This window comes from Polypterus senegalus, chromosome 9 (assembly GCF_016835505.1).
Source record: "Polypterus senegalus isolate Bchr_013 chromosome 9, ASM1683550v1, whole genome shotgun sequence".
In the NCBI taxonomy this organism is placed as follows: Eukaryota; Metazoa; Chordata; class Cladistia; order Polypteriformes; family Polypteridae; genus Polypterus; species Polypterus senegalus.
In genome coordinates this window covers 5121030-5133927 of record NC_053162.1, presented here as the reverse complement: position 1 = coordinate 5133927, position 12898 = coordinate 5121030, and the positions used below count along the sequence as shown (strand labels likewise).

General features: G+C 43.8%; 1 protein-coding gene across 1 annotated transcript in view; it reads left to right on the top strand.

The window, feature by feature from the left end:
* The first annotated feature begins 3144 nt into the window (after positions 1-3144).
* LOC120535078 (golgin subfamily A member 6-like protein 6) overlaps positions 3145-12898 on the top strand; it is a 122212-nt gene continuing 112458 nt past the window's right edge. Inside the window, exons 1-4 of the mRNA XM_039762626.1 lie at positions 3145-3363; positions 4184-4321; positions 5910-6037; positions 9556-9611. Of these exons, the coding sequence (XP_039618560.1) occupies positions 4194-4321; positions 5910-6037; positions 9556-9611 (312 nt within the window). The 5' untranslated portion in view covers positions 3145-3363; positions 4184-4193. The remainder of the gene's footprint in view (positions 3364-4183; positions 4322-5909; positions 6038-9555; positions 9612-12898) is intronic.

The window sequence follows — 12898 nt, the reverse complement described above, 5'->3', positions numbered from 1 at the left end:
TCCTATTGCAAATGTTTGTGATGAGTGACAGAGGCATAGAAACTAGAGAGATACACAGATAACAGACAGAAATCATTTGTCCTTTTATTATTGTGGATACATAGATTTCTGTCCATCTGGCAATTATTGTCTGTTGGATGTATTCAGTGTTTATGCCTTGCGGTGCAGTGTGTCCGTCTGGCTGTTATGTCTCTGCTACATGCCATTTGGTATGGTATTTGTAAAAGCAGAGCTAATGTTTGTCTGTTGGAATGACAAATGGAATGCATTTAATTACTACAAATGCTTGTGATGCTGCATCTTTTGGAGTAGCAGAGGCATAGTAACCAGATAAGACACACAGGTACACAGACACACCCATACTTGTGCTTTTATTAAGTAGAATAATTTGAAGTCTTTCTATTCGTCATTTACTATCTGTTGGATGTATTTAGTGTTAATGACTTGCCATGCAGTGTGGCTGATGTCTCTGTTACTTGCAATTTGGTATGGAATTTGTAAAAGCACTGCTAATATTTGTGATGCACCATGTGTTGAAGTGACAAATGCACTGAATTTTGTTACTACAAACGTTTGTGATGTGCCAACTGTTGGATGATAGAGAAATAGCAAACAGATGGCACATACAGGTACACAGATGCTTATCCATTTAATATGGTGGATTAATAATATATTCATAGATAATGAATTAAATATTAATTAACAAGCAATAAAATTTATTCTGTTTATATAAGCACCAATTATAATGGATGGATAGGAGAGACTGCTTCCCAGGGCCATGTGCTTTCCCCATTACACTGGGTGGCAACATCCCTGTAGTGTGCATCCCATTGGGACACCTGCAGGTCTGCATGGGAGTTGTAGTTTTGACGGGCAGCCCTGTTGGGGTTCTCGGGTGCCACTAGATGGAGCTGCTGGACGCAGACTTTCCTATCAAGAGGAGGTTGTGTCTTATCCGGAAGTACTTCCTGGATTCAATGTGATAGCACCAGAAGTACTTTTGGGTCCAGTATAAAGGGAGCTGCTCCGCTTCATTCAGGTGTCAGATTCGGGAGAGAAGACAGATGAAGTTCACCTGGGTGGACTGGAAAATGGAAGAGTCAAATAATGTAGCTGGAATTGTGGAAAACATTAAGGTATTTGTGGCAATAAACCTCCATCCATCCATCCTTCCATTATCCAACCCGCTATTTCCTAACTACAGGGTCACGGGGGTCCGCTGGAGCCAATCCCAGCCAACACAGGGCACAAGGCAGGAAACAAAACCCGGGCAGGACGCCAGCCCACCGCAGGCAATAAATCTCATTATTGAAAACTGAAACTGTGTCTGTGCAGATGTGACTTGAGGTTTGAGGTGCTACAATGCCCCCTATTGGTTCACAATATATGAAAATAATCTACAAATTATTAAATTACTAGGGGGCTTTGCCCCATGCTTGCTTCGCTCGCCAACCCCCTTGCCTGTGCTATGCGCTGACCTCTTTGCGGTTCTGCTGCTCGCGTATAGGGATGTGGTTGTACAATTTAAACAGATTTTTATTTTCATGGGAATTGTTACATTTGCATAACAGAAATATTTTACAGTACAGTGAGTAATTAACCATATCAAAAAGAGTAAAATGTAATCATTTGAAACTAAATTATGTTTCATGTTGAGTTAGAGGTATTTGTTGCGTAATACGTTTTCGTTCTGTTTGGCTTTGAAATGAATACACAAATGCTTTTTAAACTTACATATTTACTGTTAAACTTCAGTTAAAAACAATTTTTTGAATGAACTTTTTGTCATTATCGCATTGAATTTTGATTCATCGTGACAACACAACGTATTACTGCCTGTGATTGAATTTCGTTTCTTTCTCTCTATTAAATTAAACAACTTTTTCGAATGTTTGTCCTGTGATTTGTTAATTGTCTTTGTAAAAGCTATTCTAACAGGAAACTGTTAACGTTTTAATACGAAAGGCATACCAAGATCTCCTTTATTGTGTAATGTTATCCTCTGAAGATGTACTTCATTACCTTTCTTGGATACATCCTCCTTTCTACAGTAATTCGTGAGGTTGAAGACCGGACCGTGTTAACGGTTGTAGATATTCTTCGTGTGTGGTATAGCGGGTCCACAGATTCCGCCAAAAAAGCCAGTTTTAATAAATAATCACTGCACTTGCGGCTTAGCGTGGTGGCGTGGTGGTTGTGTGGCTGAAGCGGTTCCCGGGATGATTCGTGATGTGGGCATTTCTTACCTAAGTGCACAGGTGAGAAACCATCTGCATCCGTGATTGTTTTTGGGGCTGCTGATTTGCCACAGCTGCCACATCCTCTTCATAAATAGAAGCGAGGCGGCCGATGATGAAAAAAGTGAAAGTAAAAGAAACGGTGGTTGCAGGAGAGAGGGAGAGAGAGAGAGAGAGGGAGAGAGAGCGAGCAAGCCAGCGGGGGTTGTTGAGTGAGAGAGGGAGAGATAGCGCAGGAGAGAGAGAGAGAGAGCGTGAGCCAGCGGGAGAGAGAGAGAGCGAGAGTGAGCGAGCCAGCGAGAGAGAGCAAGTGAGCCAGTACGAGAGAGAGAGAGCAAGCTAGCCAGCGGGAGAGAGAGAGAGAGAGAGAGAGAGAGAGAGAGAGAGAGAGTGAGCAAGTCAGCGGGAGAGAGAGCGAGCGAGTGGGAGAGAGAGCGAGAGTGAGTGAGCCAGCGAAAGAGAGAGAGAGAGCGAGTGAGCGAGCCAGCGGGGGTGGGGGGGAGAGGGAGAAATAGTGCGGGAGAGATAGAGAGAGAGCGAGCGAGCCGGTGGGAGAGAGAGCGAGCGAGCGGGAGAGAGAGCGAGAGTGAGCGAGCCAGCGAAAGAGAGAGAGAGAGAGAGAGTGAGTGAGTGAGCCAGCGCGAGAGAGAGAGAGAGAGAGAGCGTGAGCGAGCAAGCCAACGAGGGTGGGGGGGAGAGGGAGAGATAGCACGAGAGAGAAAGAGAGCAAGCGAACGAGCCAGCGGGAGAAAGAGAGAGCAAGTGAGCCAGTGCAGGAGAGAGCGAGAGTGAGCGAGCCGATGGACAGTGAGCCCTAACAGGGCTGTTTGGCCAACACCTAAGGCAGTTGGTAGTGGTCGTTCCCGCTGAGCATACTGAGGAGCGGGAGTGACCAGCAGAAGGGTGGCTCGCCATAGAGGACTGCGGGAGTCAGGAGACTTGGATGGAGAAGCCCCAAAGTGAGCGTCCTGGCCGCTGGGTGAAAGCCAAGTCTCGGTCTGGAGAGTGCGCGACCAAAGCCAGGAATCGGGAGGCCTCCAGACCAGTAGAGTGGAGAGAAGGCCAGCTGCAGGAAGGGAGACTCCCCTGTTGAGAGGCCTGATGGGAGAAGTAGGGGAGCCGCTAGGTAAAAGACCACGGGCTTTGGATTTCTTAAAGGGACTGCTTCCAGCGTTATTTTAACCTTGTTGTCATTTTAAAGGATTGTTTTTTCCTCTGGTGTTTTTAACCTCCACTTCACTTCTGTTTTAATGGATTATTTATTTGAAGATTTGATGCACTGCACTTTTATTTGAACACTTGTTTTTGTTTGTTGTTTTTAAATAAAAGCACTTTAGCACCATCCCCATGCTCCATTGTTGTGCCTCACTGCCGAGCTCATCGGTAACATTACTGATGGTGCAGGGTTCAAGGGCTCCCGGAAGCAAGTGATTGCTCTGTTGATTGCCCTTCATGATGAAATTCTTCAATAAGATTTGGACATAACACGTCTTCTTTAATTTGGGAACTTAAAGTGAGGAAAACGTTAAAATTTATAAGAGCTGAGAGAGCAAGAACTGTGTCTGTGAAAAGCATTCACGCGAATGAGGGGTGAGAGGGCCGTGTGCGCGGTTGAAAATGGTGGAGAGGAGGGTGGGACTTGAAAAAAAAATTGAATGGCCAAAGTCTCAACTCACGGGACTTGAAAAAATCTTCCAAAAAGTCTCATCTCGTTGCAGGATTTTTTTTTTCTATAATAGAGAGATATATTTGTGATTTGGGGAAAGCCCCATTCTGGATTTCCCATATACTATATGAATTAAAAGAATTGATTCATTTAAACGAGGAGTGTGAAAGCCTTGAATCAGTAAAGTGAATCAAAATGCCCATCACTAGCTGAAAGAAAGTTTTTTCAGGTCAGCCCATTTTTATGTCAATAACCAGTGGATTTTCCTTTCTGTGTTTAGCACGCCTTTGATGCAGGCTGCGATGAATGGAAACGTTGAAGCTCTTCAGTTGCTCTTGATGCGTGGCGCAGACACGGCAATAAAAGACTGGATGGGCCGCACTGCCAGCGACTATGCACAGATGAACAAACAAGATGAGTAAAGTGTCATTTACCCTCATAGTATACTGTACTGTATGTAAAGGTATAACTCCGCTGGAAAAGGATTGTTTCCTTATTGTGTGCTCTAACCCACCATAATGTATCATCATGCTTTTGATTCGTCAAAAAATTTCTAAGGATCTCAACGTTTTAGGGTCCCCCCGATCCCGAAAACTTCGATATCTCGTTGATGGGTGTGTGTCTGTCTGTTTCTTGAGGATGGTCTAGAGACGGGTTTAGACCAGGGGTCCTCAATCACAGTCCTGGAGGGCTACAGTGGCTGCAGGTTTTTATTCCAATTAATATCCTAATTAGAAGACAGTCCATGCTAATAATAAAACTTGGTATTGCCAAACCTCTCTTTGAACATGAGAGGTTGGGCAGCAAATTAAAAGAAGTGGGAGTTCAGGGTGATGTTTTTAGATGGGTGCAGAATTGGCTCAGACACAGGAAGCAGAGGATGATGAGGGTGTGAGGAACTTCATCAGAACTGGCCAATGCTAAGAGTGGTGACCAGCAGGGGTCAGTGCTGGGGCCGCTGCTATTTTTAAAATCTATAAATGATTTAGATAGGAATATACAGTGTATCCGGAAAGTATTCCCAGCGCATCACTTTTTCCACATTTTGTTATGTTACAGCCTTATTCCTAAATGGATTAAATTCATTCTTTTCCTCAGAATTCTACACACACGACGGATGTATTATTTATTCTTAATCAATTTGCAAAAAACCTCATTTAAACTTTTTCCACATTGTCATTATGCGGTGTCGTGTGTAGAAACTTAAGCCTGTGTTTGAGATGATGATGATGATGTGCTGATTAGTTTTTGAATCAAATCGTGCAACAGAAAGAGGCCCTCGAGAGGAACCCTCAAACACCGTAATGAATTCTTCTCGTCAACTCGTCAAAGAATGGAATTCTGGAATTGTGCAAAGGTATTTGCGGCAATAAATCTCCATCCATCCATCCATCCATTATCCAACCTGCTATATCCCAACTACAGGGTCACGGGGGTCTGCTGGAGCCAATCCCAGCCAACACGGGTCACAATGCAGGAAACAAACCCCGGACAGGGCGCCAGCCCACCGCAGGGCACACACACACCAAGCACACACTAGGGACAATATCCATCCATCCATTTTCTAACCCGCTGAATCCGAATACAGGGTCACGGGGGTCTGCCGGAGCCAATCCCAGCCAACACAGGGCAGGAACCAATCCTGGGCAGGGTGCCAACCCACCGCAGGACACACACAAACACACCCACCACACACTAGGGCCAATTTAGAATCGCCAATCCACCTAACCTGCATGTCTTTGGATTGTGGGAGGAAACCGGAGCGCCTGGAGGAAACCCACGCAGGGAGGACCCGGGAAGCTACCACTGCGCCACCGTGCCGCCTAGGGACAATATACAACAGCCAATGCACCTTGGCAAATTTTTTTCTGACGATTCCAATAGTTTCAAAGAGCCTGGGCTTTTTACAGCATGGGCTTACACAGCTAGTAAAAAAAATAATAATTTTTGGGTATCATAAATCTTTTAAAATGCGATGTTCAGCCCATAACAGATTTGCTTTTCAGATGTCTCCAGCTTATTATGGACCACGAGAGAGAGAGCGGGTTTCCCAGCTCCTGCAGTCTGATCAGGAGTCCAGCTCAAGAGCAAAAGGCAAGTCCAGCAAAAGGCAAAAAAATGGAAATGGAAAATGGTAAATATATAATAACAGCGGGATTCTAATGGGTGGGGCCCTGAGTTATGATGTGTTTATAGAAACAGTAGAACTGACTAATGATAGAAACTTCATAAATACAGTGCATACCTTCATGGATGTGTAAACGATCCAATCATGTTCGGTGCTGGAAATGGTCGCCTTCTTCTTGCAAACATTCATCAACACGGCATGCATTGTGGGGGTGATGGCAGACATTCCCTGTTCAATGTTTCGCTGTTTTTTGGCTTGCTCTTGCACATTTTCCATTCAGAAGAAAACCGGAGGTGACAGGTTCAGGGAATAAGTTGGCCACAGTCCCTATGAAATGAGCCGACTGCCATAAAATGATTCAATTTGTGCCATGCTGCGAGGTGGTATGTGACATGTTGCCCCATCTTGCTGAAAATTACCTTCACTGTTCTCATGGTCATTCACAAATAAGTCAAAACATTTGTACTTTTACCCAGGAATACCGTGATCATTATTTCGTTTGGATTGCTTCATTATTAAGACAGTAATACATCGTCCATTAGAATCACCCTGTGTGTGTAGTGTTGACGCTGTTGCTGCGATCAAATAATTGGTCGGCACCAGGCACTCTGTGGTATCAAAGTTTGCAGATTAATAATAAGAAATCTCTTTGTCTTGCTGATGATTAGTTGCAGGCTGTTGTCCCTGCAGAATAAGATGAACTCCTCCATAAGCTCCCTGTACTCAACTTGTCTCTGTTACTAATGCAGTCTATGATGGAGCAGTCATCTGAAAATTTCTGCAGATGGTATTGTGCTGGACGTATGTTGTGTTTTCAGGATTTTTTGATGTTTCTCCTCCTGGTCTCCACAATTTATTTCTATTTGTCCTCCTTTACTTTGGCAAACATATCACCCGTGGGTTATTTTGCCTTAAATTCAATTTTTATTTTTGGTAGTCCCCCACTGCTGAGCACAAGAGGATGTTCCAGGAAATGGTTCATTTAATAATACGCTACCGTGGCTGTCCGTTTGTCTGTCCAGGATTTTAAATCACCTGCGGCTCGCAAACTGTTTGACCTGAAATTTGGTACACATATACTACGTGACCTCTACTATCTGCTCTCGGGGGGGATGATTGATCTCCAAGGTTATGCCTCTTTTTATTTTATTTTATTTTATTGAAGAATCAACTCTCAGCAGCGGCCAGCAGTACGCATGCGTACGGGCGCCATTCTCATCCCTACCACTTTTGCGGTCACTTCCCCTAATTCTTCATATCTTAAATCATTCTTGAGGCAGATTGAAGACTTAAGTGCCAGCTTAATTTAGGGAAAATATACTAAGTAATTGCAACACAAACACTGACTTCATCAGTTTTAACTCGAAAAGATGCAGACGAAAGAAGAGAAGAAGTGGGCCGCTAGGGTGGAGAAGAGAAGAGCTGCTCAGGAAGCGGCAAGCACATCAACCTCTGAGCAAACGAATGATAAACACACAGAGAAAGAAAGAAATATTGTGTCAAGTGTACATCGTGCAGTGTGCCGTCACTGGTTTTAGTCATAATATGCGTGTTTTTGACATCGTGAGCATATGACTGGATACCTCATATTTGACGTTTGTGACACAAGCAATCTGAGATTTTTCTTTTTCATGAATGCTTTTGTTTGGCTGTTCAGCATGGGGAAGCCCGCTGTATCAAACACTTTATTATTTTCATTTTCTATGAAAGCGTGAGATGAATTTTTTTCCTTAGCCGTCACTACAAACAACACAGTGTTAAGTAAGTCAGTCAGTCAGTCAGTTGTAGCGGATGCCACATGTGCTATTATTCTGTGGGCAGTTGCTGCCTCTTTGGGTGCATTACAGGAAAAAAAGGATGCTGTAAATACACCTTTAAGGGGGAGGTCATAACTCGGACAGGGCGGTTGGTGTTGAAAACTTAAAAGCCGGAAAAGAAGGGGGGAAAGGGAGACATCTTGTGGCGGAGCAAAGAGAAGGACAAGGTAGCGCCAAGAAATGGATCTGCTGGAACAAGTTCTTTTTCTTTTTGGGAGACTCAGCGACACAAGGGAGACGCGTCTCTGAAGGCGGACTCTTTTTTCTTTGATTTAAGCTGTGAATATCTTGGACCGGTAGGACTAAACTTTATTGTTATCAGCTCGACAGCCGGCGTATTCCGTTAGGGTTTCTCTTTGCCCTGAACAATAAGGACAGTAAACCCATTTGGACAGTCTGGGTTTTCTTATTCTGAACATCACGTGTTTAAACCAGAGAGGAGGGTTTTGATTGTTAGGTATTTATTTGTTTGTTTGTTTTTCTTTATATATGTAAAATAATATATTTGTTCTTTAGCTTCTTCTTTATTTGGTGTCATGGCTTGTGGTTAATGCTAGGCTGGGACAGGTGGTGGGGGTCAATAAAAGGACGAGCGTTGGTCACGTTGCCCGATAGATATTGAACTGCTTTACACTAGCAGTTTTCTAATCGTGCCTTAACTCGGGGTTTAGTTGTTTGCCCCGGGGATAGCGGTACACAGTCATCATCCAACCCGCTATATCCTAACTACAGGGTCACGGGGGTCTGCTGTTGTGGAGCCAACACAGGGTGCAAGGCAGGAACAAATCCCTGGGCAGGGCGCCAGCCCACCACAGACAGTGTTAAGTAATTCAGTGGTTCTCAAACTGTGGGGTGAGCCCCCCTAGGGGGGGCGCGAAGTAACAAAAAGGGGGGTGTGAAGATGTGAAAAAAAGAAAATATCCATCCATTTTCCAACCCACTGAATCTAAACACAGAATCACAGGGGTCTGCTGGAGCCAATCCCAGAGTACAAGGCAGGAACCAATTCCAGGCAGGGTGCCAACCCACCACAGGACACACACTATTGCCAATTTAGAATCGCCAATCCACCTTACCTGCATGTCTTTGGACTGTGGAAGGAAACCGGAGCAAACCCACACGGGGAGAACTTGCAAACTCCACGCAGGGAGGATCCGGGAAGCGAACCTAACTGTGAGGCAGCAGCGCTACCCACTGCGCCACCGTGCTGCCCAACAAGAAAATATGAAAAATACATCTATTGAAACCAAAACAAATGAACTTAAACTACATTCTGATACTAGAAAAATAAATATAGAGTTAGATAAATGTCAATAAAAGTTAAGTAGGTATAATAAAATATGCATCTGTGATATATCATTAATTAATAAAGAACAAATTGGTATTAGTGGGCTCCTTTCAAAAAAAAGGGGGCACGATTAAAACTGTTATGAAAAGTCGGGTCACAAATACTTAAAGGTTGAGAAACACTGAAGTAATTGATTAAAATGATGTTTAAGTAAATACCTTTCAGCTAAAAGAGATTGACAAGAAACATAATAGAATTGTTCACAATGATAATGGAGCTGCTCTTGTCCCTTTAAAATGAGCTAAAGATAAATCAACAAAATGAGTAAATGGATCATGTTTAAAAATATTATTTTGTTATGCCTAACGTATGTGCAAATGGTGGCAAATTTAATTAATTATATTTGTTTTCCCTCTGAGAATCAAATGAACAAGTGGAACTAAGCAGAAGCAACCTGGAGCTGGAAATGAAAAAGGTAAGAAGAACACTTCAGGGGGCCGAGCCGTGGACTCTTTTGAGAATTTGGTTGGGAAATTTCCAGACATTTTCAGTTGCCTTCCATTCTGCAAAATTTTGCCACCACTTCTGTGCATATTTTGAGTGTCTCTATCTATCTGTAATACAGGGCCTATAAAAAAAAAGTAGTCATTCCTTGGAAGTTTTCACATTTTATCTCTCTATTATATAAAAAAAATCCTGCGATGCGGCAAGACTTTTTGGAAGAGATGACTTAAAGTCCCACGAGACGAGACTTTGCGATGAAACGAGGAGAGCGATGCAACATAGAATCGAAAGAGTTAAACGATTGGACATTTTAGAAATTCATGGTTTGTCAGACACACTTGCTGTGCTCTCACCTCTCATTCATGTGATTGCTTTTGTCGAAACGACAGTTCAGTTAGGTTTATATTTATGATCACGGAGAAGCGATGCAACATAGAATTGAAAGAGTTAAATGATCAGACACATTAGACTCTTCTTCTTCTTTTAGCTGCTCTCGTTACGGGTCGCCACAACAGATCATCTTCTTTCATATCTTTCTGTCTTTGTCATCTTGTTCTGTTACATCCATCATCTGCATGTCCTCTCTCACCACATCCATAAACCTTCTCTTAGGCTTTCCTCTTTTCCTCTTCCCTGGCAGCTCTATCCTTAGCATCCTTCTCCCAATATACTCAGCATCTCCCCTCTGCATATGTCCAAACCAACGCAATCTCACCTCTCTGACTTTGCCTCCCAACCATCCCACCTGAGCTGACCCTCTAATGTCCTCATTCCTACTCTTGTCCATCCTCGTCACACCCAATGCAAATCTTAGCATCTTTAACTCTGCCACCTCCAGCTCTGTCTCCTACGTTCTGGTCAGTGCCACCGTCTCCAACCCATATCACATAGCTGGTCTCACTACCGTCCTGTAGACCTTCCTTTTCACTTTTGCTGATTCCTGTCTGTCACAAATCACTCCTGACACTCTTCTCTACCCACTCCACCCTGCCTGCACTCCCTTCTTCACTTCTCTTCCACACTCCACATTACTCTAAACTGTTGATCCCAAGTATTTAAACTCATCCACCTTTGCCAACTCTACTCCCTCATCTTCACCATTCCACTGCCCTCCCTCTCATTCACACACATGTATTCGGTCTTGATGGTCCTACTGACCTTCATTCCTCTCCTTTAAAAGAGCATATCTCTCCAGGGTCTCCTCAACCTGCTCCCTACTCTCGCTACAGATCACAATGTCATCAGCAAACATCACAGTCCACGGGGACTCCTGTCTAATCTTGTCTGTCAGCCTGTCCATCACCATTGCAAATAAGAAAGGGCTCAGAGCCGATCCCTGATGTAATCCCACCTCCATCACTCCTACCGCAGACCTCACCACTGTCACACTTCCCTCGTACATATCCTGCACAACTCTTACGTACTTCTCTGCCACTCCCAACTTCCTCATACAATACCACATCTACTCTCTTGTCACCCTGTCATATGCTTTCTCCATGTCCACAAAGACAGAATGCAACTCCTTCTGGCCTTCTCTATACTTCTCCATCAAAACCCTCAGAGCAAACATTGCATCTGTGGTGCTCTTTCTTGGCATGAAACCATCCTCCTGCTCACTAATCATCACCTCACTACTTAAACGAGCTTCCACTACTCTTTCCCATAACTTCATGCTGTGGCTCATCAATTTTATTCCCCTGTAGTTACTGCAGCCTTGCATATCCCCCTTATGCATCAGTACACTTCTTCTCCAGCCCTCAGGCATCCTCTTACTTTTCAAGATTCCATTAAACAATCTGATTAAAAACGCCACTGTCATCACTCCTAAACACCTCCATGCTTCCACAGGTATGTCATCTGGACCAACGGCTTTTCCATTCTTCATCCTCTTCATCGCTGTCCTTACTTCCTCCTTGCCAATCCATTGCACTTCCTGATTCACTATCTCCACATCATCCAACCTCTTCTCTCTATCATTTTCTTTGTTCATCAGCCTCTCAAAGTACTCTTTCCATCTGCTCAACACACACTCCTCACTTGTGAGTACATTTCCATCTTTATCCTTTATCACCCTAACCTGCTGCAAATCTTTCCCAGTTCGGTCCCTCTGTCTAGCTCATCAGTCCTTATGTCCCTCCTTAGTGTCCAACCTCTCATACAACTCATCATACTCCTTTTCTTTAGCCTTTGCCACCTCTCTCTTCACCTTGTGCCTTATCTCCTTGTACTGCTGTCTACTTTTTGCATCTCTCTGACTATCCAACATCTTCTTTGCCATCCTCTTCCTCTGTATACTCTCCTATATTTCCTCATTCCACCACCAGGTTTCCTTTTCCTCCTTGCTCTTTCCAGTTGTCATGCCAAACACCCTTCTTGCTGTCACCCTTACTACATCTGCTGTAGTTGCCCAGCTGTCTGGTAACTCTTCACTGCCACCCAGTGCCTGTCTCACCTCCTCCCTAAACTCAACCTTGTATTCTTCCTTTTTCAACTTCCACCATTTGATCCTTGGCTCTGCCCTCACTCTCTTCCTCTTTTTGATCTCCAACATCATCCTACAGACCACCATCCTATGCTGCTTAACTACATTTTCCCTCTGCCACCACTTTGCAGTCTTTAATCTCCTTCTGCATAAAATGTAATCTATCTGTGTGCATCTTCCTCCACTCTTGTACGTCACCCTGTGTTCCTCCCTCTTCTTAAAATACGTATTCACCACAGCCATGTCCATCCTTTTGGCAAAATCCACTTTCATCTGACCTTCTTCATTCCTCTCCTTGACACCATACCTACCCTTCATCTCCTTGTCTCCTGTGTTCCCTTCACCAACATGCCCATTGAAATCCGCTCCAATCACCACTTTCTGTCCCTTGAGTACACTGCTCATCACTTCATCCAACTCACTCCAAAAATCTTCTTTCTCCTCCATCGCACACCCAACTTGCAGGGCAAATACACTAACATTCATCATCACACTTCCAACAACATTTATTTATATAGCACATTTTCATACAAATAATGTAGCTTAAAGTGTTACAGTTTCCAGCTTCATCATCATCACTCTGTCTGACACTCTTTTCACCTCCAAAAACACTCTTGACATGCTGTTCCTTCAGAATAACCCCTACTCCATTTCTCCTCCCATCCACACCATGATAGAGCAATTTGAATCCACCTCCGATCCAGCAGGCCTTACTCCCCTTCCATTTAGTTTCTTACAGACACAATATATCAACCTTCCTTCTCTCCATCATATCT